Consider the following 26,718-nt stretch of genomic DNA (forward strand, 5'->3'; position numbering starts at 1 on the left):
TTTTGTCAAAATTGTTTTCCGAGTAAAGTTCCTTTCTACATTAATCGAAAAAATAATTCTGTGAAATCCCGAGTCTCCGGTGTCGATTCTGTAAGTACTTCTGACTTAGATAAACCTTAATTTAGAAAACTTTAAATTGGTTAGAACCATACTGTGATAATTAGAGACTGAAACATCTCTGTATATTCTTCTAATAAGTTTTTGAGCATAAAATATCTACTAATAAATACTGGAACTGATACATAAAATTTGTAATGTAGATAATATATACGATGAGTACTTATGGAACACGTAGACTCGATACCCGTTTGTGCGGTGGGCACCGAAGAGGGGCTCGATCTGATTCATCCTTGATGGGTAGTATGCCTAATTTGGATACAAGCGAGACATCAGGTACACCTACTGCTGAGACTGGGTCTCAAAGTTGCTCGGCTGGGATCGACGCATTGTCCCATGCCATACTCAAGGTTTTGGAGAGGTCGTTGGACCCATTTTGGTCTTGAGAGCCGTGGGTCAGTAACTGAACGAATTTGGTCCAATGGTGCTGAATTATTCAGGGGTGTTACTAGATTCACCCCAGCTGTGGCCGAATATTGGTAGGAGGCCACATAGAGGATTATGAACGATATCACTGCACCCTTGAGCATCAATTAAAAGATGCAGTACCATTGCTTTGCAATGAGGTATATCAGTGGTGGTTGACGGTTGATAAGGGTACTCAGTCAAATCAGATTACGTGGGATCATTTTAAGAGCACCTTCCAGAGTAAATATGTGAGGGCGAGTTTTATGGATGCTCATAGACGTGAGTTTATAAGCCTTACTCAGGGGGAAAAGGCTATGGTCTAGTTTGAGGCTGAATTCCTAAGATTGAGCATATATGCTCGTGGGCTAGTATCAAATAACTATTATAAGTGTATCCGCTTCGAGGAATGCTTAAGAGATAATCTCAGGGTTCTGATAGCTTCGCAAAGGGAGCAGGTTTTTGCCATCTTAGTGGACAAGTCGAGAATTTCTAAGGAGGTTAAGCGTGTTGAGCGTGAAAGTAGGGATCGTGAGAGAGGTAACAATAAGATGGATTCAGAGCCCTCTAGTCCTATTTCAAGGCCTAAGAAACGGGTTAGATCTGATTGGCCTCCGAGGGTTGAGGTTCCTGTTGCTCCTACTGTGGTTCAGCTGTGTAGAAATTGTGGTAGGCATCATCTGGGCAAATATTTGAGGAGGTTAGGAGCTTTTTTGCGATGTGGGTCAATGGAGCACCGCATTAGGGATTGTCCACAGCATTCTAATCAGGTGCAAGCTCTAGCTCCAGGTTTAGTTTAGCATCAGTGGGTAGTTCAGTAGCCGCCTAGAGGCTATGGTACGGCTAGGGGTGGTAACGGTATAGGTAGAGGTCAAAGAGTATCGGGGTAAAGGTGTTAATCAGACTGAAGCTAGACAGTTTGCACTAGTATATGTGACTAGACCTCGTAAGGACAAAGATACCGCGGATGTTATCACTAGTACGTTATTCATTCATACTACTCCCTATATTGCTTTGATAAATATAGTACCGACACACTCTTATATAGCTAGTTCTGTCTTTGTGAACTTGGGTATGTCTGTTAAGAGCACTTTTGGAGAGATTACTGTGGTTAGTCCACTGAGTCAGTCAGTTCGGGTTAACAAGTTTTATAGGAATGTACCACTGGAATTTTAAGGGGTTGTGTTTACAGCTAATTTGATGGAGTTGCCATTAAGAGAATTTGATTTAATTTTGGGAATAAACTAGCTCATAGAACATCGGGTCAGTTTGGACTGTGCTACTAAGAGAGTAGTTTTGAGATTTGAGAATGATGTGGAAGTGATATAATTAGCGAGTGTCAGAATTACTTATCCAATGTGATCTCCGCTCTTATGGCTGAAAAGTTGGTTCGTAAAGGATGTGAGGCATTTCTGGCCTATGTGTGTGATTCAACTTCTGTGGATTCATTTGTTTAGTACATTCAAATGGTTAAGGAGTTTCTGGATGTCTTTCCTGAGGAGTTGTCAGGTTTGTCTCCGGATCAGGAAGTCGAGTTCAGTATCTAGATTATACCAGGTGCAGCTCCGGTGTCCATTGCTCCCTACTACATGGCACCGAAATAGCTTATGGAACTAAAAGCTCAGCTTCAGGAACTCCTCGATCGAGGGTTCATTTGACCTAGTGTGGCCTTATGGGGAGCATCGGTTCTATTCGTAAAGAAGAAAGATATGTATAGATTACCGTCAGCTAAATAAATTGACGGTAAAAAATAAGTACCCATTTCTGAGGATCAATGAATTGTTTGACCAGTTTCGTGGGGCTTCTGTGTTCTCCAAGATAGATCTTCGTTTCGATTATCATTAGCTTAAGGTTAAAGAGGTCAATGTTCATTAGATTGCTTTTAAGACTTGTTGTGCGCACTACGAGTTCCTAGTCATGCCATTTGGTTTGACGAATAATCCGGCTACATTCATGGACCTTATGAACCGAGTCTTTCAACCATGAGATTTTGGTATACTCTAATAGTGAAGATGATCATGATAATCATCTTAGAGTACTTCTTCAGATACTCTGTGAGAAACAGATTTATGCTAAGTTAAGCAAATGTGAGTTTTGACTTAAGGAAGTCACCTTTCTGGGTCATGTGGCTTCTGCTGAGGAGATCTGAATTGATCTTAAGAAAATTGAGGCTGTGCTTGAGTGGAAACAACCTAAGAATGTTTTTAAGATCCGCAGCTTCCTTGGGTTAGTGGGTTACTATCAGAGGTTTGTCGAGGAGTTTTCACTTATCGCAGCTCCTCTAACTAAGTTACTGCGTAAGAACGCATCATTTATCTTGACTGGTGAGCAGCAATCGATCTTTAAGAAACTCAATTTTTTTTACTCAGGCTCCTGTTTTGAACAGTTTGAATGCAATAAGGAGTTTGTGGTTTATAGTGACACATCACAGGTTGGCTTGGGTTGTGTTCTGATGGAAGATGGTAAGGTAGTGGCTTATGCATCCTGACAGCTTAAGTCACATGAAGGCAACTATCCCACGTATGATTTGGAGTTAGTTACGGTGGTCTTCGCCTTAAAAATCTGGAAGCACTATCTGTATGGTGAAAGGTGTATCATTTACACCGGTCACAAGAGCCTCAAGTATCTCTTTACTCAGAGAGAGTTAAACCTTAGGCAACGTAGATGGATTCAGTTGCTTAAGGACTATGACTACACGATTGAGTATCATCTCGATAAGGCCAATGTGGTTGCTGATGCTCTTAGTCGTAGAGTAATGTCTGACTTAAGGACAATGTTTGCTCGCCTAGGTCTATTTGATGATGGGAGTCTATTAGTCGAGTTGCAAGTTAAGCTGACTTGGATTGATCAAATTTGGGATAAATAGTTGGGGGATGATTCTCTGGTTCTATGTTTCTGTCAGGTTGAGGAAGGAAGTACTACTGATTTTGGATTGAACAATGATGGGGTTTTGTGTTTCGCAGGTCAAGTCTTTGTGCCTAACGACTCTGATTTGAGGTAATTCATTCTGCGGGAAGTGCATAATAGCCCTTATGCTATGCATCCTGAATTTTTAGCATCAAGAATAGGAATAAAAAAAAGTTTTGATATGAAGTCTACAAATTTCATGCGCATAAACATTGTTGTTATGGACAATGCATGCATGGTGTAAACTACTATATAAGTAGGTGTGTATTGCAATATCCGAAGCATAACACAACCAAACCAAAGCACATAGAAAGCTACCATGGCTTCTTCTTAGAAAATGGCTCAACAAACCACAAACGGAAAGCTTTGGAACTCTTCCAGCGAAGCTCTAACCTTAACTGACAAGAAAGTTTGGCAAAGCTCTCATTATGCGAATTTTCCAGAAATAATTGAAGATGGAGATGCGGGCGAGTTTACCCATGAATCAGTGACTGATGATGCTGATATTCCAGGTTCAGTTGCTGGTCTTGTGTACAGGCGACGTGATTGAACAAAGTGGGTTGTTGCCTGGAGCAACCCACTAGATGAGAACAACAAGGTATATATTAAATTCAATTCAATCTTATCATTAATTAACTAGTTAGAATGCGTATATATAATCATTTAATCTATGATTATTGCATGCATGCTGCAGGTCTATACTGATATCCAAAGGCAACCTATTCACTGTGGGCAAATCAACACCAACATTGAGAAAAGAGGAAAACCAAAATTTAAAATTACAAAGTTTGGGTACAATGTATCTATTAAAATTGATGCCGGGAGCCGTTCACCCACAATTAAGGCATCATTTGAGTTAGAGGCATAACTGCCTTTTGCTTCTTCATCAAGCTGTGCTGGTAATCAAGGCTATCAAAATTAAATAATAATGTGCTGCCTGCAGCTGCATTACCTGTACTACTATGATAGTAATAAATTTTGATAGCCAATATAACCATTAGAAAGTGTGTAGGCCTTCACAATCATGTCAGTGCCATGTATATATACATGGTTGACTATTTGTATAATATTATGGAAAAATAAAATAGAATGACCTTTACTATTTTATCTTTTTGACTCAATTTATACTTTATATTTTCTCCAACTTCCTCATCGACCCATCAAGTCATCAAACTACAAACCAGGAACCATAACATAGAAAACTTGACAACAAATAAACTCCCACCAGCAAACCATGTTTCCAGCAGCACAATAAAACATAACTAGCATGCCAGCAACTCGATACATTACCAGTAGCAGCAACAACCACCAAGTTTTAAAGCATGCGAGATTGGTAAAAGTCAGCAATGGTCAAGGCATCTGTTACACATTCTACCTGACGCTTTGACAATGCAGACATCACCAATAGCTTAATTCAAATCATCAATGTGAGCACAACTTTCTTGTAGAATCCATGGACAATGGAGCTAATAGCAACCCAAAAGTAAACAGGACAACTTTTTCGCTGAGATATCTAATCTCGTGGTACAGGATGGTTGAGGTTAAGGCTTAGATGGTTGTGGATTGACCTTGTTTGATTACGGTAAGATTGTCTTGGGAAAGCATCTCTCGCGATTGAGCTGGAGCCTTGGTTTCTATAAGTCCATTTTAAAAGCTTCTTAAATAACATACTGAAAAATAGATAAAGAAAAGAGAGTAAAAAAGGTACGCTGGGAGCCCCAGGATAGTTATCCCCATAAAAACACAAGAACCAGATCAAAACTTGCCCAAACATGTAAAAGCAAAAGAACTACAAAACAAAATCAAACCCACTATTAGAACTTACAGTATAAAAGATCCCACAACGCCATAAACATTATATGATCAACTGTCATTCAGGCGTCATCCACCTCAAAAGCCTCCTAAACAACATACCGAAGAAAGATAAAAGAAAAGAGTAGAGAGTTTAAAAGGTACCATTTCATACAGGATAAGGTTTTCTCTCTGTAATAGACTAAGTAATTTAAAGTGAAAAAAATGTAAAATCATTGATGAAGTTAACATGGATTGTTAGAAAGTAATGATTTGGCAGTTAAATTCTTTAAGAAGCTGTGAGATTATGGGGTGTGTTATTTGTTTGATGAGTTTTGCTAACTACAATTGTTTGCTTAATATGAAAACAATTAATGAAAGTGCTACACTAAAGTGATCATTATTGCTTGGCACTTGAATAATTGTGCAAATGAAAACACAAAAAATATCAAGATTTATTTACGTAGTTTAGTCAGTGAGCAATTCCATTATCTTTAATCACAAATGCAAAAGGTGATTCACACTCTATTAGTCCCCAAGCATAGAGATCTCACTTTTATCCCTAAAAAATTAGAACACTCACCTCCAAAATAGCCATAGCATGCATGGCATAACCAGGCAGAGTGCACGCGTGCGTAGTAGGGGACTAGGGGCAAGTAGGGCTAGCGCCACGACTCACACCCCCTTGCAAGCCTTGCACAAATGCAACAGCTTCGGTTCCTTAGTTTGGGGAAGCTTTTATCTATTTTTATATTCGTTTGATGTGAAACTTTAAATTTTTCATTCGATCAAAATTTTGCACATCACGACAAAGTTGGATCTTAGAAAAATATTGTTCAAACGTTCGAAAACTAGAAAAGTTCAAGATCCAAAATATGCATTGTGAAAAAATTTGTAATCTTTTACAAATTTTCTTTTTCTAAAATGGAGTCATGAAAATTTTTAGCTGTTTAGAGTTGATTTTATTTCTCATTATGAATTAGATATTGATTTTATTATGTTTAATTGAATGTTGATAAAATTGATTAGCATGTCATGCATATATGATGAAGCATGTTACAGATTATAAAAGAATGTCACTTGATCTTATTTGCATATTTAATCTTTCATATATGAAATTAGAATTTAAAACTTTACATGTTTTTTTAAAAGATTGAGTAGGAGAAGGTCTCTAACCATGACCCATAGCCTCTATTAATGGTATCTAAGGGATAGTATAATAATACTTTGAGCCAGTTTTAACCCATAGCCTCTATTAATGGTATCTAAGGGATAGTGTAATAATACTTTGAGCCAGTTTTAATCTGGCTGCATCCTATGATAAGTATTATCATGTGGATCACAGGATGAGATTTTCTTTAAAAGGATAACAAGTCATATATGATTCTTATTAAGATTATCTCATGATAACTCGAGAATATATTTATAATGGTTGTTAAGTTAATTGTTATACACTCAAATTACATTAGTTAAATAGCTTCCCGCAAGGCTATATTTAAGTTAAAATAATGACAAATGTGAAACCACTATTAATAACACAAGTTATACATGTAGTTCGGTTTCTATATATTTGAGGAATCTAATTGAGTGATTAAATCTACTATCTTTAGTCCTAATGCAAAAAGTGATTTAATACCTATTACACTACAGTGTAGCAAACTCACTTTTTTAACTAAAGATCTAAATCACCCACCTCTAAGTTCCTCCTCAAAAATTTAGTCTAAAAACTTCTTTGCAGTATCAATTACAAGTCTCTCCAATCAATTCCCCTATAAAACTGTAGTTAAAATAATATGTACAATATAATAACAAAGTCCAAGGTAATTTGTAGATACTAGAAAAAAATATTCAAGAACTCTCGATCCAATCTTATTTAAAGGGATCTGAATGCTTGATCCAATCCAATCCAATCCAATTTAATATTGAAGATATGTTTCTCCATTTAAACGGTCTTCAAAGATGCTTTCAAACATCCAAGAAATCATCTAAGTCATTGCTTGACTGATTTTGTTGAAAAGATTAAAACTCCAAATAATGCAAGTCATATTGTCTGACGCAATGCTAAAGCATCTTGGATTTTAAGTGAATCTATTTTCATAACTCGGGTTTTCTTATGCCTGTTTATGTAGAAAATTGATTAATATTTGGAGAAATAAAACAAAGAAAATGATGTAGAATATAATGGAGAAGAGAAATAAATTTTGTATGGAAGAGAGAAACACCCTTTCTAATAAACTTTTCTTTTTTATTTCACACACTCTACAAATGCTTCATCACATACAACTCTTTATATAGGAGTTGTAAGTGACTATTCATCTACATCACTTAAATGTTATAGGAGTTGTGACTATTCATCTACATGCATGTGTGTAACTCTTCATCTTCAAGTCTCTTCATATTTCTAACTCTTCATAATTTATTTTGTGCAAGATTAATTTAATTATGTGCCAACAATGCCTCCCTTAAATTAAACTTGCTTCGAACTCCCAACCTTTCAACATTTTTCTTGAAGAATTGTCCACTAAGCGGCTTTGTGAAGTTATCAGTGATCTGATCTTCCGTCTTGCAATATTTAACTTGAACATCACCATCATTTACCAGTTCCCTCAAGAAGTGATATCGAATGCAAATGAGTTTTGTCCTTCTATGAAGAACTGGATCCTTTGTGACCGAAATAGTAGAACTATTGTCACAAAACAAAATCGTTGACTTGTTCTGCTTCTGCTTAAGACTCTCCAAAATTCCATGTAACCAAATCAATTGACATCTTGTATAAGATGCAATGATATATTCAGCTTCTGTAGTCGAAAGAGCCACAAATGATTGTTTCTTTGAGCTCCATGAATCTGCACCACTACCAAGGTGAAAAACATAACCAGAAGTGCTTCTGCTATCATTAATGTTTCCTTCTAAATCACTATTTGTATAACCAATGAGATCAACTAATGTATTAGCTTTATAGAAAATTCCATAATCAATGGTTCCCTTCACATATCTCAATATTCTCTTAGCAGCCTCCAAGTGATTGGAGTAAGGTTTCTCTATGAATCTACTCACCAAGCTAGCAACATACACGATGTCAGGCCTTGTCGAAGTCAGATACATAAACTTTCCAACCAAACTTCTGAATATGATGGAATTGACAAGCTTTCCTTCACCCTCTTTAGATAACTTCAGACCTTTGATGCATGGAGTAGAGATTGGATTAGCATTTTCCATCTTGAACTTTTTTAGAACTTCCTTTGCGTAGCTCTCTTGTGAAATAAAAATTCCTTTCTCGGATTGATAAACTTCAATGCCAAGAAAATGATGAAGTTCTCCCAAATTTGTCATCTGAAATTCTGCCATTATTGAGTGCTAAAATTCTTTCAACATATTCACATCATTTCCTGTGAAAATAAGATCATTAACGTAGATACTTAAAACCATGAATCTTCCTTGAGAATTGCCTTTGATGAGTATGCTCATATGGACATTTCTGGAATCCACACTTTTGAAAATAAGAATCGATGCAGCTGTACCAAGCTCGAGGTGATTGCTTCAACTCATACAAAGCTTTGTTCAACTTGTAAACTTTTTCTTCTTCTCATTTTTTGACAAACCCTGGTGGTTGATCAACATAGACTTCTTCTTTGAGAACACCATTAAAAAATGCAGACTTTACGTCCATTTGGAATATTTTTCAATTGTTTTGGGCAGCAAGAGAAATAAGTAACCAAACTGTCTTAAGTCTTGAAACTGGAGCAAGTACTTCTATAAAATATTCTCTTTCCTTTTACTTGCATCCTTTTGCAACCAGTCTTGCCTTGTACTTGTTGATAGAGCCATTTGGATTCATCTTTTTCTTGTACACCCATTTGACTCCAATAGAATTCTTGTGTGGCGGCAAATCTATGAGCTCCCATGTATCATTGTTTTCAATTGAGCAAATCTCTTCTTTCATGGCTTTCCTCCATATTTCTTCTTGATATGCATCATCAAAAGAAATTGGATCTTCTCATGCAAAGAAGGCAAAGAATACGACATCATTTTGCACAACTTCATCAGTTACATCATATAACTCTTGGATACTTCTCGTTTTTCGGATCGGGCTGAATGAAGAAGAATTTGATGAAGAACTTGGGGAAGCAAGAGGATTTGCTGCTTGAGCAACATCTTTAGCATTCTCAATTACTGCCTCTTCTTCTTCTTCTAGTTCAAAAGGAAAAATTGGTAAATTCTCTTTTTTAACTTCCATATATTTAAACATGGAATTTTCATCAAACAAAACATCTTGACCTATCACAATCTTCTTTGCCATTGGATTGTACAACTTGGATGCCTTACTTCTTTCACTATAGCCAATGAAAATACAATTCTCTGACTCGTTATCCAACTTGCTTCTCATTGCATCTGGAATATGAGAGTAAGCAACACTCCCAAATACTCTAAGATAACGAACACTAGGCTTTGTACCATACCATGCCTCATGTGGCATGCAATTCTCCAAGCTTCTTGTCGGCGACCTGTTGATAAGATAAACTGCACAAGAAACAGCTTCAGCACAAAATCTTCTTGATAACCTCTTCTTCTTAAGAAGACATCTAGCCATCTCCATAATTGTTTTGTTCTTTCTGTCACACACACTTTTTTTGCTGAGTTGTATGGCAGATTGTTATTTCATGCTGAATGCCACTGTCTCTGCAATATTTCTCAATTTCTTTTGAAAAATATTCACCTCTACGATCTGTCCGCAAGGTGTTAATTTTTAGCCCAGTAAAGTTCTTCACTTCTGCCTTGAAATCTTTGAATCTCTGGAAAGCCTCTGATTTTTCTTTGACATAATACACCCATAACTTTCTTGAGTAATCATTAATGAAAGAGATAAGGTAACAATTACCTCCCAAAGATGAAACTGTCATTGGACCACAAAGATCCGAGTGAATAAGTTGCAATGGTCTTCTTGCTTTCCATGAGGATTGAGAAGGAAAAGCAATTCTGTGTTGCTTTCCAATCTGACAAGCTTCACAAACATCGTCAAGCCGATCGATCTTTGGTAAACCTCTGACCATCATCTTTCTTGAAAGCAGCTCCAAATTTCCATAGTTCAAATGTTCATATCTATCATGCCATAACTTTGAAACTCCTTTATGAGCACTAATAAAACAAGACGTCTTCTGATTTTGAAGGGTGAGAGAGAAAAGATTATTTGATGCTACTCCAACTCTAGCAACAACCTGATTTTTCCTTGACAAGTAACAAGCCATGTCACGGAAATGAATATCATGCCCCTTCTTCAAGAGATGCCTAACGCTAAGCAGATTATTTTTAAGACCAGGAACAAAATAAACTTCAGACATTTTCTCAACCCTTCCTTACTTTGTTTTCCAACTCCAACTCACCAACACCACTAACTTTGTAAGCTTTGCCATCTCCTACTTTTACTTCTCCACAATCAGATTCAAATAACTTTGAGAATAAATTTTTGTTACCTATCATATGCTTGCTAGCACCACTGTCTATGTGTAACACCCCTTACCCGAGACCATTGCTGGAGTCGAGCACGAGGCGTCATCTAACTTAACTTACCAATTCGGAGCATAAAAAAAATTGCCTTTAAAATTAATTTCACTGTTCACAACAAAACTGTCCACCTACGTGATTGTCACTAATTTAATTATAACTCTAGTTAAAAAACTCATAATTTAAATCCGTAAATTTTCCCTAAAACTAGACTCATATTCCTATTTAGCATAAAATTTTCAGAATTTTTGGTTTGGTCAATTAGTACTGTTTATTCATTAAAGTTTCCACTGTTTCCCTACTCTACAGTTCTGACCTCTTGGAAATAAAAATCAATTATCTAATTGTACAGAATTCATATAATGTTATCGTTTGTTTATTTTGAAAATAGACTCATTAAGGAATCTATACATATAAATTATGAACCATAATAATTTCTGTACAATTTATAATGATTTTCTAAAGTTAGAACAGGGGACTTCAAAAACCATTCTAACCCTATCTCACTAAAATTCAAATATCTCAAAATATAAAATTCCTTTTCTTACACCGTTTCTTTTACATAAAAATAGACTTGATAATATTTAATCCTATATCTCATTCAGTCTCTAATTCCATTTCTACTATTTTTGGTGATTTTTTAAATTTACGTCACTACTGCTGTCCAAAAACTGCTTCTTTATATTAGATACCATTTAAACATACATAACACCGAAACATATTCTTTACTAACCATTTCAATAGCTAATCTTAGCCATATCATTTGAACATACTCAAAATGATTAAGACTCTATACATGCCATAGCTTTAAACATTTTGAAAACACATAATATCGAGGTGGCTGTGATAGTGTGATACAAGCTCCGACGATCCCCAATTCGAGCAAGCTCAAAACACTCGGATGCAAAACGACTATTTTTGTAAATTAGTCGATAACCTTCTCTTTTCCCCGATCACTTCCACTATTTCTTCTTTCTTGATAATTGAGCTTAGAAAAATCAAGAACCCTAGCTTATAGAACATGAAAGTTTCGGCAACAACTCTTTAATATTTTGAAGAAATGGACATTTATTTTCACTTTATTTTGTCTTTTATTCACTTTTGACAAAAATACCCTTGACCCATTTACTTAGATATTTTTCTAGAATTACCCTTTTGAGTCCATAACACTAATTTATGGTCTATTTTCCACATAAACACTTCCAATTTCATGCAATAATTCAATTAAGTCATTTAATCACTAATTAGACACACTTTGCATTTTTCTCAATTTAGTCCTAAAAAATCAATTAGGCACTAAATCATTAAAATTTCCTATCCATATTTTCACACAATATTTCAATCAATCAGTAATTAATAAAAATTTATAAAATTAAACTATTTCACTTCAGATTTGTGGTTATAAAACCACTATTTCGATTAGGCCCTATTTCGGGCTATCACACTATGTACCAGACATCATCAATCTCTCCACCATGAGACACGAGCAACAAAGTTTCTTGCTTTTCCTCTTGATAATTTTGCACTATATTAGCTTCATCTTTCTCTTCTTTCTTATACCAGCATTCACTCGCCAAATGACTAGGTTTGTGACAATGATAACATTTAAATTAGCCACGACCTCTTCCTATTTGATTTTCATGTCCACGTCCTCTTTGTGAACCTCTAAAATTCTAATTTTGGTTGGCTTCTTTCCATCCATTCTCCGTGCTTGCATCTTCACCTCTTCCACGAGCATTTCAGCCTCTTCCTTTAAAGTTTCTTCCTCTTCTACGACCACGATCTCTCCCTCTTTGATTTTTAAAATCTTCCTTCTTCTCATTTAGAGACAACTTTGACTGGAGTGCTTGATCTAGATTTACTTCCTTCTTCTTCTTGTTTAATCTTTCTTCATGGGCTTGCAACGAACCTGTGAGTTCATCAATGGTCATGGTACTCAAGTCCTTTGATTCTTCAATGGCTACCACAATGTAGTCAAATCTAGAATCCAAAGAACGGAGGATTTCCTCAACAACACGAATATCATCCATAGTTTCACCATTTCTTTTTAATTGGTTGACTATGGACAAAACTCATGAATAGTAATCAGAAACAGATTCTGACTCTGTTTTTTGTAATCTTTCAAACTCCCCTCGAAGAGTTTGCAACCAAACTCTTTTCACCTTTTCATCTCCTTTGAATGAATTCTGTAAAATCTCCCATGCTTGTTTTGCCAAGGTGGCACAAGCGATTTTTTCCCAATCTGCTTCATATGATTGAACTCTTTGATATATCCAAAATAAGGCTTGTTGATTTTTCTTCTTTGATTTTCTTAGACTCTCTTTTTGAGCTTGTGTTAATCCTTCCTCCTCTTCAGCCTCAACTTCATTATAACCTTTTTCAACAATCTCCCATTCTTCTAGATATCCAAGAAGAGCCTTCATTTGGATACTCCATTTGCCATAATTTTCTTTGGTTAATTAGGGAACGGAAGAAAGAGAAATAGAATTGTTCATGTCGATCAAACTTTGCTCTGATACCAACTTGTAGAAGATTGATTAATATTTGGAGAAATAAAACAAAGAAAATGATGAAGAATATAATGGAGAAGAGAAATAAATTTTGTATGGAAGAGAGAAACACCCTTTCTAATAAACTTTTCTTTTTTATTTCACATACTCTACAAATGCTTCATCACATACAACTCTTTATATAGGAGTTGTAAGTGACTATTCATCCACATCACTTAAATGCTATAGGAGTTGTGACTATTCATCTATATGCATGTGTGTAACTCTTCATCTTCAAGTCTCTTCGCATTTCTAACTCTTCATAATTTATTTTGTGCAAGATTAATTTAACTATGTGCCAACAATTTAAGGGTTCTAAAGCATCTTGGGTCTGGAGTAGCATTATTGAAGGCAAGGATTTTCTTAAAGGAACGTTGTTATGGAAAATTCAAAACGGAGAATCTGTTCACATATGGGAGGACAGATGGTTGAGGGGCAATTGAGCCTCTTTCTTATCCTGGACAGGTGGAAGAACCATTACCAATACTAGCAGCTGAAATCATATGTAAAGAGCGTGAATGCTGGAATTTGGCTGCAATCTCAAAGTGGCTAAACAACAGAGAAATTGCTGAAATCCACCAAATTCCGGTGTATAATACTAAGGAGCAAGACAGGTTGGTTTGGCCATATAATATACAATAGGGCAATATTCTGTTAAGTCCGGTTATAAAGAGCTGAAGAAGCAATCTGGTAATGTGCTTACTTCTAAACCCTCTAGTTCCTATGTGATTGAGGTTTGTACCTAGAAATTTATATGGAAACTACAGGTCCCTAGCAAAATAAAGATTTTTATTTGCAAACTGTGTCATAATGCTATTCCTTCATGGCTTAATCTTTGGAAAAGAAAGTGTGCGCAAAACTCAACTTGCTCGATTTTTCAAGAGGAAGTGAATCTGTTGAACATCTTATTTTGGGGTATGATTGGGTTAGGGGCGTTTGGTTTGAAGTATGCTCTGGATTGAAGATCAAAAGGGAGGATATCAAGTCGTTTGATGTGAAGTAAATTTGGGAATAGGAGTATGATGGTTAAGCTTGTATATACTTGCTCGTACATTTGGAAGGTTAGATGTGAAGTGGTTCTTGGAGGGAAAACTCTGGATGTTGGACAGACCATTCGAAGGATCAAATTGTCATCTCAGGAGTTTCTTAAAGTTCAAGAGCAAAAGGTTGAATGTGGTCCATTATTTGGTAGTAAAGAATTACTGTTGATTATAAATGGATGAATCCTCCTGAGAATTGGATTAAAATAAATTGTGATGCAAGCTTTAAAGAAGAATCTGAGATGGCTAGGATTGGGGTAATTGGAAGAGATTGGACTGGTTCGATGATTGATGGGATTGAGAAAGAATTGAAGGTTTGTTCTGCAGAAGCTGCTGAAGCATGGCCAGTTTTAACAGGGATTGAGCTTGCAGTGAAGAATCGATGGGCTAAAATTATTATTGAGACTGATTAAAAGATTATTGCTAAACAGATTGAGGTTGGAGGAGCAGAGAGGAGAAGGAGCATTGGTCCCATTTTGCATAAATTTGATAGGCTGTTGAATGAAATATCAGAGTTGAAGTTTCCCTCATTAAGCGCGAAGCTAATAGAGCGGCTGATTGGATGGCTAAGGCTTCTCAAAAGGGGATGTGCAACAATGGTTGGACTTGACAACCACCATCTTCTTTGGTGTTCATTCTGGACAAGGACGAATTTCCTACTCCCCCTTCGAACTGATATTCAAGCTAGTTTTACAGTGAGGTAGCTGTGGCTCTCTTGTACTTGTGAGTCAAATTTTTTACCACAACTTTTTGTATTTTCTGATATAATGAAAGTTTTGATGTTTTTATGGCAGAAAAAAAAACTAATTTGTAAGCTTAGAAATATCTCACTTCATTACAAAGTGAAAATAAAATAAAGCCAAAACTATAAGATGTATATATATAAAAAATAAAGGGAGAATATTTAATGTATAGGTAGGGGTTAGTGTTCAATTGAATCTAGTAAAAATATTTCAAGTTAATCAAGTTGATAAATCTTATTTTATCATTCTAATTCGATTATTAAATTTTTTCGAATTGAATTGAGTGAAATGAAATTCGAGCCAAGTCGAATCGAATCGAGTGAAATTGTTCAGTTAAATTAAAAAATTAAATATATCAAATTAAAATCTTGTTACAGTATAATTAATTTAATGTTAGAACACCTAAAATTGAAACTATATATATTTGAAAACCTTTTCAAAGCATAATAATAATAATAATAATAATAATAATAATAATAATAATAATAATAATAAGATACTTTAGTATTAAAAACATGAATAATTAATTAACTTATTTATGTTTCCAAATTTATTATTTTAAAAAATTTAAAATTTTAACTTTCTTTATATAATTTTTAAAATTTTTTAATTTTTTTAAAAAATATAAATTTTATAATTTTTATAAATATTTTGAATTTTAAAAATTGTTTTGAATTTTTTTTTGTTGAGAGAGATCAATTTGCTCCTTTTCAAAATTGACACGGATTAAAGGGGTATTTACACCAATCTATTATTTGAGTTGTAAAATTCAACTCGACTCGAACTCGAATAACTTAAAATTCAATTTTTTTAATTTTTTTCAAATTGAATCGAGTTTTGTTCACCCCTAACCGTATGTGCATAGATTTTATATACCATCAAGTGATAATCAAATGACACATTATTACTAGTGTAAAATAAAAATTATTGAAGGGTTTAAAAATAGTAGACATTGGTGAACATTTTCATAATGTTCTTATTATTCATTAGTATTGTTGTTTGAGGTTTGATCAAACTCTTGAGATTGGTTAGAGGTAAAGCTTGCAGAAGAATTGGTTCTTTAGGGAAAGGAAACATAATTTAATTTTCTTATTTCCTACAAGCGAGTTCTATTATGAGAATTTCTGAATTACTATCATTGCCTATCATTCTGCCACCAATTTGACATTAGAAATGAAATTTCTCTTAAAAAACATGTTTCCATATAAAATAAAAAAATAGAAGAAAGAATATTTCAGAATATTATAAAGAAAACCAAAGTATAGGAAATACAGTAAATAAAAGAAAATACAAAAATTGAAAAAAATAGATAAATGATAAAATGTTATAGATGTGAAAAATCATGACACATGTCAAAATCCCTAATGCAAAAATTGTATTAAAGATATCAAATATCAAACATATTTTGTAATGATAAAAGATATTACCCAAGACATTATATTAGGAACCCCTTTATATCTTTACTCAAACCTTACAAAGTAACAAATCACAAAGTTAAAAATCTTAACTTATTAACATTTTTATTCATTACAAATCAATAATTTAATTAATCATAAATAGAACAAATTTTTTTAAAGAAGAAATATGTTTTTTTAAAAAATTAAATGAAAAATTAGAAAAAAACAGAAGTTCAAAGGAGAATAAATCAAATCAAAGAAGAAATCGAGTCAACAATATGCTCTGACATCTCTAATGCCTTTTGGAATAGGAAAAAACATGAAGTAACATTACCATATGAAAATGATTTTGTTGAAAGACAAATCCTAACAAAAGTAAAGCCAATAAAAATGAATAAAGAGATGGAAACTTTTGTTAAAAAGAAAGACAAGATTTTCTCAATAAAAAATTAATAAAAAAAGTAACTTTTCTTACAGTTGTTCAGCATTTTATGTGATGAAAAATGCAGAACTTGAAAGAGGAACACTAGTATTAGTCATTAATTATAAACCTCTCAATCAATGTAGAAAGGAATTATTATTACTAACATAAAAAAAAAATCAAATTCAAAACTTGACACCCAAAAAAATTTGGAATCTAAAATCCGAAAGATCAATAAAAATTATAGCTAATATTTAATTATGTTTAACTAAAAAATAAAGTTAAATGTATTTATTTTCAAGTCTTTCAATACTTTTTATTTTATACCAATAATGATCTTTCATATTATTAACTGATGGTGCATGAAACCTAAACACCGACAATGCATCAAATATTATCTCATATATAAAGTTAACAACTATATATTGAATTCATGGTTGAATAAGAATATAAAATTAGGAGACAGATCCCTATTTTCTGTAGAGGTAACTTCAATGTTGAAATTGTTACTTATATGTTTCTACGTGTTTTTTTTCATAATAATTTATTTGACCTTTCAACTTTACAAAAACAAATCATTTTAAGTTTCTACTTAAATTTTTGTTTCTTTTATCTTTTAAACTTGTATTGTTTGTTAACGTCAATCCACGTGAACTGACACGTGTTTACTACATTAGCAATTGATTAATTTTTAAAAGATTAAAAATATATTATATACCTTTTTAATAATTTTAAATTTTTAAAATTTGAAAGATTAATTAATTGTTGATATGTCAGTCACGTATGTGTGATATCAGTAAAATTAACAAATATTAACTTTTATTTTATTTTAGTATAAATTTAAAGATTAAAAAGGGAAGAAAAATTAAATAAAAAATATTATTATGCGTTTGAGATAAATGATGAGGCAAAGTACAACAAAGGAGTAACATCAGACAAAGCTAAACACCAGAATCACATCAGAAGAGTGCAGAAGAACCTCTAGTGGTGCAATCAATTATCAATTAGATAGCCGTGTTTATTAGTTAATATATTAATGTAAAAACAAAACTTTCCATTCAAGCATATTTTTTAATATAACAAAATTCAGCTCCATACTAAAAGTCTCATTGCTTTAATACCTTACCCTTTCAGGATCTCAAATACAAAGTTTTATTCCCTTTTTTTCCAACAAAAATTTATGCCTAATACACAAATCACTATTTTTTCAAAGGGATTCAAAGTTTAATGAAAAAATGGGTTGATGTTACATTTAAAGTTATTTAATTATTAATACGAATACAGTATCAATATAAAAAATATTTCAAACATATTATTAACATCTCAAAATTTAATATGAATTTCATGTGATAGCTTGATGGTTAAAGGTGTTCATCATTCCAGTTGTGACCTGAGTTTAAGTCACACTAGTTATATGTATACTTATGCTTTGGTGACTATTAGGTTACCAGGATAATGATGTACATGGAGTTTTGTAAGTACTAGCAACTGACACTAGTTAGTAAAAGAAAATTATTTCAATAATTCTTAAAAATATATAATTAAGATTCAAGTATATTTTGGAAATTTTTAATTTAGAGATGACTTTTATGTACTAATTTTTTTTATGTAATACATCCGTTGAAATTATTTATTTAATTATGTGATGTGAGTTTAGTTTTAGTCCCCAACAATTATATTTTAAATACATTAAATTATTAGTAAATTTATGTTTTAGTTATTTAATTTTAAAAAATTACAAAATGGTCATTGAACTATTTGAAAGTTTTTATTGAAGTCATTAGGCTATTAAGGTTTTACTTTAAAGTCTTGCTAGCAAGCTTCAAGCAATGATTCGATCCAAGTCGATTTGACTATCAACGTCAATGATGGGAGAAAAATTTTGTTTGAATTTTGGTTCGCAGATTCATGAGTTTAAAAGTTATTTCTTGAAAAAAAGGTGAATTGTAGAAGAGAAAGGGAATGAGAGCTTTTGATAGATACAGGTGGTGCAAATAGAGAAGGCCATACAATAATTTTAATAGCTCAGTGACTTAAATGAAAATTTTTGAATAGTTTAATGATCAATTTGTAACTTTTTTTTAAATTGAGTAACGAAACATAAACTTACTAATAGTTTAGATCACAATGGAAGTAGTTTACCTTTATATTGTTAATTTATTATACAAAATTTATTTAATTTAAAAATAATACTTTATCAAAAAAATCCAAATAGGTTAAAAATATTTCTTTAATTGAAAAGAATTTGTACTTAGAAGTGAAAAGACACATCAAGAATATGAATAAAGAAAAGGAAAAGGAATATAAAAAAGTTTTGATGTGAATGAAGTCTACTAATTTCATGCGCATAAACGTCCTTATTATGGACAATGCATGCATGGTGTAAACTAGTATATAAGTAGGTGTGTATTGCAATATTTGAAGCATAACACAACCAAAACAAGCTTTAGCTAACCAAAGCACATACAAAGCTACCATGGCTAATTTTCAAATGAAAAAAGTTCAACAATGCACACACGGCAAGCTGTGGAACTCTTCCAGCGAAGCTCTAACCTTGACCGACAAGAAAGTTTGGCAAGGCTCTCATTATGCGGATTTCCCAGAAATAATTGAAGATGGGGATGCGAGTGAGTTTACACATGAATCAGTGACTGATGATGCTGATATTCATGGTTCAGTTGCTGGTCTTGTGTACAGGCGACGTGACGGAACTAAGTGGATTGTTGCCTGGAGCAACCCACAAGCTGAGAACAGCAAGGTATATATTGCATTCAATTCAATTAATTAACTAATTAGAATGTGTATAAATAATCATTTAATTTATGATTCATTTCATGCATGTTGCAGGTCTATACTGATATCCAGAGACAACCTGTTCACTGGGGGCAAATCAAAACCAACCTTGAGAAAAGAGGAAAACCAAAATTTAAAGTTACAAAGTTTGGTTACAATGCATCTATTGAAATTGATCCCGTGAGTCGTTCACCCACAATGAAGGCATCATTTGAGTTAGAGGCATAACTGCCTTATCGTCTTCATCAAGCTGTGGTGGTAATTAAGGCTATCAAAATTAAATAATAGTGTGATGCTTGCTGCTGCATTACCTGTACTACTATTATAGTAAAAAGATTTGATAGCCAGTAGAACCATTAGAAAGTGTGTAGGCCTTCACAATCATGTCAGTGCCATGTATATGTACATGGTTGACTATTTGTGTAATATTATGGAAAAATAAAACAAAATGGCCTTTACTATTTTATCTTTAGACTAAATTTATACTCTATGTTTTCTCCAACTTCTGCATCCATCCATCGAATCATCAAACAACAAACCAGGAACCATAACATAGAAAATCTGACAACAAATAAACTCCCAACAACAAACCATGTTTCCAACAGCACAATGAAACATAACTAGTATCCCAGCAACTCGATACATAACCAGTAGCAGCAACTACCACCAAGTTTTAAAACATGCTGGATTGCTAAAAGTCAGCAATGGTCAAGCCATCTGTTATCCATTCTACCTTACGCTTTGACAATACAGACATCACCAATAGCTTAAACCAAATCATCAATGTCAACACAACTTTCTTGTAGAATCCATGGCCAATGGAGCTAATAGCAACCCAAAAGACAACAGGACAACTTTTTCGATGAGATATTTAATCTTCATGGTTGAGTTCTTTGATTACGGTTAGATTGTCTTGGGAAAGCGTCTCTCGTGATTGAGCGGAAGCCTTGGTTTCTATAAGTGCATCAATTTTAATTTATTTGTAATATTCTCCACTAGAATTATACTATTTAATTATATTATTTAATTTTTTATGGATTTAGGGAAATATTGGGAGAAAAAGAGATTACAACTTATTTTTGGTAAATTTTGTAGTTTAGACTTTCAACATCATGCTGCTATAATATTTTATAAACTATAAAATTTTAGTTTGGATTCATAACATACCATTCATATGAAATTAGAAATTCTAATTAAAGTTATTTCACAATTTGAACTAAAAAAAAAGTCGAAAAAGTGTCTAAAAATGGCATGACAGTGCTATGCGAAAATTTACCAATAAATGTAGAAAAATTGTTTTGCTTTGTTGAATTGAAGGCAGTTTCTTTTTTTCATTATGTAATTTTTATCGTATAAATAGGCATTATTATGCTATAATGTAAAGATAGCGGCTCTTAGTATATTTTTGCTTTTGTGTTAACTTTAATTTATGGTTTGTTATACTAAATTTTTAGTTTAAGGGATTTCGAAGCTTAATTTTAAAAGTTTATGAGATTTAATTAGTTTTATCTTTTTCTTTGTTCTTTAGTATTTACATGTCTTTTGATTTAAGTGCAAATATTTAGGTTTTTTTAAATATAAGACTCATATTTGATAACTTAGAATATTTGCCTTGTCAATAAAAAAATCAGTAATTGTTTAATTCATTTTAATGCTTGTGACAAATACCATTACTGCATATGCAATCAATGTTGTGTGGGCATGCGAACTAGCTTAAATAAATTCTATTTTGGTGTGTTTGTTGGTTAAAATTAAGTTTATCTTGTTCGTAATTTTATCAGTAAACTAAATTCTAAGCGTGAAATTATAGGATTGTTCATTGATAAGGAGAATAATTTCAATGAGCTTTCTCTTGGTTATCGATAAGGTAAATGAGAGACTGATTGCTAAGCGTGACATTAACAACTATAATTAATTTATTAAAGAACACTGAAATTATATTTGCATCAATGATTAAACTTGTGAATCAAACATATATTTTACATTTGGCTATAGCTTTATCTCATTGGTTTTTCTTCAATTTTAATTATTACCTTCTTGGTTGACATTTAAATTTAATTTTAGTATTTTATTTTCTAAACCCCCATCATATTTACTTTCCTTGTTTTTATTTAAGAAATAAAATTATTATTGATCTCTATGAATACGACTCTACTCATTGCTATGTACTAAATTTGTATTTCTTTAATAGAATTTTATTTTTGTAGGTCTCGAAAACTATACAAATTTTGGCCTTTTTGTCGAGGATTAATGTTAATAATTTTGTCTCTCTATTGTTTTTAATTTAATTTAATTTTTGTTCCTTTTTATGCTTCGATCTTTTTTTTGCTTAACCATAAAATATATCTATTAAAATTGAAATTTTGATCTTCTCGTGCAGGTGAACTCTAATACAATCTTGAGATTGAGAAAAGTGCTTGAAGACTAAGGAAGGCAGTTCAAGAGAGAACTAACTAGTCGTCTTCATTTACCAAATCAAAAGGAGAAGAACCAATGGCTTGTTTAGAACCAACAACGAGAGAGTTAGCTACGTTGAATTTGAAGCAACAATCTTTGTGCATCAAATATCCTAAATTAGAGGTATCATTTGAATTAAAATCTGGACTAGTTCATTTATTGTCTACTTTTCGTGTCAAGCAAATGAATATCTTCATAAGCACTTGAAGGACTTTCATGTACTGTGTTCTACTATAAGACGACAATGAGTGATCAAAGAGGAAACCAAACTAAGAGCCTTACCCTCTTCACTAGCCGACAAGGTGAAGAATTGGCTATTTTATTTACCTCCTGGATCTATAACAACATGGATTGACATAATAAGATTATTTTTGATAATTTTTTTTTTCTGCTTGACGTGCTACTTATATAAAAAAAAATTTGTGGCATCAAGTAGAAAAATATGAAGACTTGTAAAAATGGAATGTCGATAATGACAATATATCACAAAGAAAAGAGAAATAAAAATAAAGAACACACAAATTTTTACATGGAAACCCTTTCGAGGAAAAAACCACGGGCAGAGGAGAAGAAAATTCACTATGTCGAATTCAAATAATTGCAAGAGGAGTAGATTATGTCTATTTATAGGCTTGTAAAACCATATTCTAATAGGAGTGTAGTAAGATTGAAACACCTTATTCTAATCAATATCAAATAGATGGAGTTTAATAAGGTTTAAAAAACCTTATTCTAAAATAAAATAAAAGAAGTGTAGTTCTATAGGGATTTTACTTTTATTTTATTTTACTGTATTTTATTTAAATAAGGATTCAGGTCACCTAATTCTAACAATCTCCACCTTGACACGAATTCTCAATGAACAATTTCTTCATCGCGAACTCTCAACGAACAAGTTCTCCACCTCTTCCATAAAACCCCTTAAGGGTTTAACTTCAACAATGAACACCAATCAAGTCTAAGCAATGCTCAAACTTGGTTATAGGAAGTGACTTAGTCATCATGTCTGCAGGATTTTCATTAGTAGTAATTTTGCTCAGAACAATATCACCATGAGCAATAATATCATGAACAAAATGATACCGAACATCAATGTGTTTTGTTCTCTCATTAAAACATTTGATCTTTTGTAAGGAAGATGACACTCTGACAGTCTCAAAATACTGTATTGATTTGAAGGTCTTCATTGAGTTCATTAAAGATTCCCTTCAACTAAATAACTTTTTTACAAGCCTCAGTAATTGCCGTGTACTCAGCTTCAGTGGTAGACAAAGCAACTGTAGTTTGCAAAGTGGCTTTCCAACTGATTGCACAACCCCCGATTGTAAAGACATAACCTGTGAGAGATCTTCTTCTATCAAGGTCTCCAGCAAAATCAGCATCAACATACCCAATGACTCCATCTCTAGTTCTTCCAAACTATAAGCAAACATCAGTAGTACCTCGTAAGTATCTTAAAATCCACTAAACTACTTTCCAATGTTCTTTACCGAGATTCGCCATGTATCTGCTAACTGCACTGACTGCATAGGAAAAATCTATATGTAAACAAACCATAGCATAAATGAGAGATCCCACTGCACTAGAGTATGGAACATGTGACATGTACTCAATCTCATCATCTAATTGTTAAGACAAAGCCGATGAAAGTCTGAAATGGGCTGCTAAAGGAGTACTAACAGGTTTAGCATTCTGCATATTGAATCTGTAAAGAACTTTCTTAATGTACCCATTCTGAATTAGGTACAATTTACTTGTTTTTCTATATCTGAGAATCTCCATATCAAGTATCTTCTTTGCTGGTCCCAAATCTTTCATCTTAAATTCTTCACTTAGTTGGACTTTGACATTTCTTATCTCTCCTTTATATTTTGTTGCTATCAATGTCATCAACATAAAGGAGTAGATACACAAAAGAGCCATCACTGTTTTCTTTAAACTAAACACAACTGTCAAAGCTACTTCTTTTAAAATCATGAGAAGTCATAAAGGAATCAAACCTCTTGTACCATTGTCTTGGTGACTATTTCAAACCGTAAAGGGATTTTTTAGCAAGCAAACATAGTCCTCTTTTTTTTGAGACAGTAAAACCCTCTGGTTGTTGCATGTAAATATCCTCCTCAAGTTCTCCATGCAAAAATACAGTTTTTACATCTTACTACTCAAGCTCCAAATCATGCATGGCCACAATACCAAGCAAAGCTCGAATCGAACTATGCTTCACAACTGGGGAGAACAAATCTGTGAAGTCCACTCCTGAAATTTGACTATAACCCTTTGTAACAATCCTTACTTTATATTTGGGTTCTTCAACTCTTGGAGTCCCTTCTTTTTTTTAAACACCTATTTACAGCGAACAACCTTTTTACCTTCAGGAAATTTCACAAGATTTCATGTTTTGTTTTTATGGAGTGATTCCATATCCACTTGCATAGCAAACATCCACTTTTCTGAGTCTTCACAGCTAACCACATCAGAATAATTAGATGGTTCTTGGTTTGCATATATATCTTCAGCCACATTTAAAGCAGAAGCAACTAGAGTATTGTGGTGAAGAAGCAACTCTATTTTGAATTTTTGTACTGGCTTGAGGAGTCGACTCTATTGTAGATTCTGGATTAATTTGATTCTCCACCTGCTTTTGATTTTCTTTATTTGAAGAGTCCTTAAGAGATAAGTTAGGTAGCATAGTAGTTTCATCAAAAACAACATCTCTGCTAATCACAACTTTTCTATTTTCAAGACACCATAACTTATACCCTTTTACACTTGCTTTATAACCAAGAAAAACACATTTAATGTATCTCGGTTCTAATTTTCCATTATCAATATAAGCATACACAGGACACCCAAAGATCTTTAAATCAGAATAGTCAGTAGGATTATCAGACCATATCTCTTGTGGAGTCTTTTTCTCAATGGAAACAGATGGAGATCGGTTGATCAAAAAACATGCAGTAGAGGCTACTTTGGCCCAAAATGACTTTGGTAAGTTGGCAGTTGACAACATACATCGGACCTTCTCCATGACCGTTCTGTTCATTCGTTCTACAACTCCATTTTGCTGTAAAGTATGACGAACTGTCAAGTGTCTCACGATCTCTTCTGACTTGCACAGTTTATTAAACTCGTTAGAATAGAACTCTAAGCCATTGTCTGTACGAAGGTATTGTATTTTTTTTCAGTCTATTTTTTAATCATATTTTTCCAAGACTTAAATGCTGAAAACACATCGCTTTTCTGCTTTAGGAAGAACGCCTAAACTTTTCTGGAAAGATCATCAATAAAAGTTAGCATATAATTAGCTCCACCCCTCGAAGACACTCTAGAAGGCTCCACAGATCAGAATGAATATACTCAAATGTTCCCTTCCTGTTATGGATTCCACTGGTGTATCGAGCTCTCTTTTTCTTCCCAAAAATATAGTGCTCACAGAATTTCAGTTTGCAAATTCCTTGCCCATCAAGAAGTCCTCTTTTGCTCAATTCTACCATGTGATTCTCACTCATATGCCCTAGGCACATATGCCAAAGTTTAGTAATATCATCTGTCGAAACCCTTTTTTTATGTTTGAAAAATGGGAATCGATTTTTAAAATGGAAATGGAGTCGCCACCGACCTTTATTGAAGGTGTGATCAGATCACCTTGAAAACGATTTTAGGTCTACAGATTTTGAGAAAATAGGTTCGGGAGTCGGTTACACACGAGGAAGGGTTAGCACCCTCGTGACGCCCAAAAATTGGTACTGAATTGATTACTTAATGTCTTAGTATTGAAATTCTGGAAAGATTCCAAAATACGATCCTTCGAAGTGAAAATTTGAATAAACCAAATTGAATGATAAGACGCACTCATTTTGAAGAGATAAATTGTCACACTCAGTGAGTTAGGGTGCAACAATTCAATCGTCAAAATTAAGTATGTCCTTTTAATTTTTAAAATTTAAAATTCATGCATTTTTTAGAAGGTTATTTTGTCATTTAGGTCGAACGAGAAATCAGAATTCAGTAAGTTAGGGTTCAATTTCTCGAAATTTCTAAACACCAAATATTGCCTTTATTTTAAAATCGAGATAACAAAATGCCATATCCAGTAAGTTAGGATCCAACATTTTGAAGTCTCAAAACTTTATTTTAAAGATTGTATGGTTTTAATAAAATAAACAATTGGCTATCTAAATTCATCAAGAAGAATTGAAACCCAGTAAGTTAGGGCACAATTCTCTCGAGAATTATGAACACCAAGCCCTTTTTTTAAAACTTATGAAATAAAATGATTGTAGTGCTTTAATAAAATGCAATTCTTACAAATGTAACATGATTGAAAGGTGATGTACGACGTAAAATATAATATATAATCCAAACACATACTAAAGAATAATGAATAAATAATAAATTAATACTGACAAACATAGCAACAATAATCTCAAGTGTACATTATGCCAATATCAATATCAACGTTCAAAAGCTAATAAAAAACAAGCCGATTAATGCAAATGCAAACCAAATGTACAAGTTTTGAAATAGCTAAAAAATGGCATGAAAGAAATGGAAATTGTAAATCAATAAAGTATATGTTCAAAAATTTAAAATGAA

General features: G+C 33.1%; 2 protein-coding genes, 1 long non-coding RNA gene and 1 pseudogene across 3 annotated transcripts; 3 read left to right on the top strand and 1 right to left on the bottom strand.

Moving 5' to 3' along the window:
- Positions 1-272: 272 nt before the first annotated feature.
- LOC107902399 (uncharacterized) lies at positions 273-3,523 on the top strand. Its single transcript, XM_016828590.1, has 7 exons — positions 273-467; positions 570-804; positions 895-1,292; positions 1,387-1,632; positions 1,980-2,031; positions 2,892-2,989; positions 3,425-3,523. Exons 1-7 carry the CDS (start codon positions 273-275, stop codon positions 3,521-3,523), a joined length of 1,323 nt encoding a protein of 440 aa, XP_016684079.1.
- A 155-nt stretch (positions 3,524-3,678) lies between these two features.
- On the top strand, positions 3,679-4,509 carry LOC107902400 (uncharacterized; annotated as a pseudogene).
- Positions 4,510-4,511: 2 nt separating this feature from the next.
- On the bottom strand, positions 4,512-5,906 carry LOC121216785 (uncharacterized). The gene is made up of 3 exons (XR_005913002.1): positions 5,804-5,906; positions 5,255-5,330; positions 4,512-5,099 (listed from the first exon to the last, which is right to left on the bottom strand). It is a non-coding gene; the product is annotated as an uncharacterized lncRNA (long non-coding RNA).
- A 13,313-nt stretch (positions 5,907-19,219) lies between these two features.
- LOC107904026 (uncharacterized) lies at positions 19,220-20,131 on the top strand. The gene is made up of 2 exons (XM_016830294.2): positions 19,220-19,630; positions 19,720-20,131. Exons 1-2 carry the CDS (start codon positions 19,349-19,351, stop codon positions 19,891-19,893), a joined length of 456 nt encoding a protein of 151 aa, XP_016685783.1. The 5' UTR covers positions 19,220-19,348; the 3' UTR covers positions 19,894-20,131.
- The last annotated feature ends 6,587 nt before the right edge of the window (positions 20,132-26,718 follow it).

This window comes from Gossypium hirsutum, chromosome D05 (genome assembly GCF_007990345.1).
Source record: "Gossypium hirsutum isolate 1008001.06 chromosome D05, Gossypium_hirsutum_v2.1, whole genome shotgun sequence".
Taxonomy (NCBI): domain Eukaryota; kingdom Viridiplantae; phylum Streptophyta; class Magnoliopsida; order Malvales; family Malvaceae; genus Gossypium; species Gossypium hirsutum.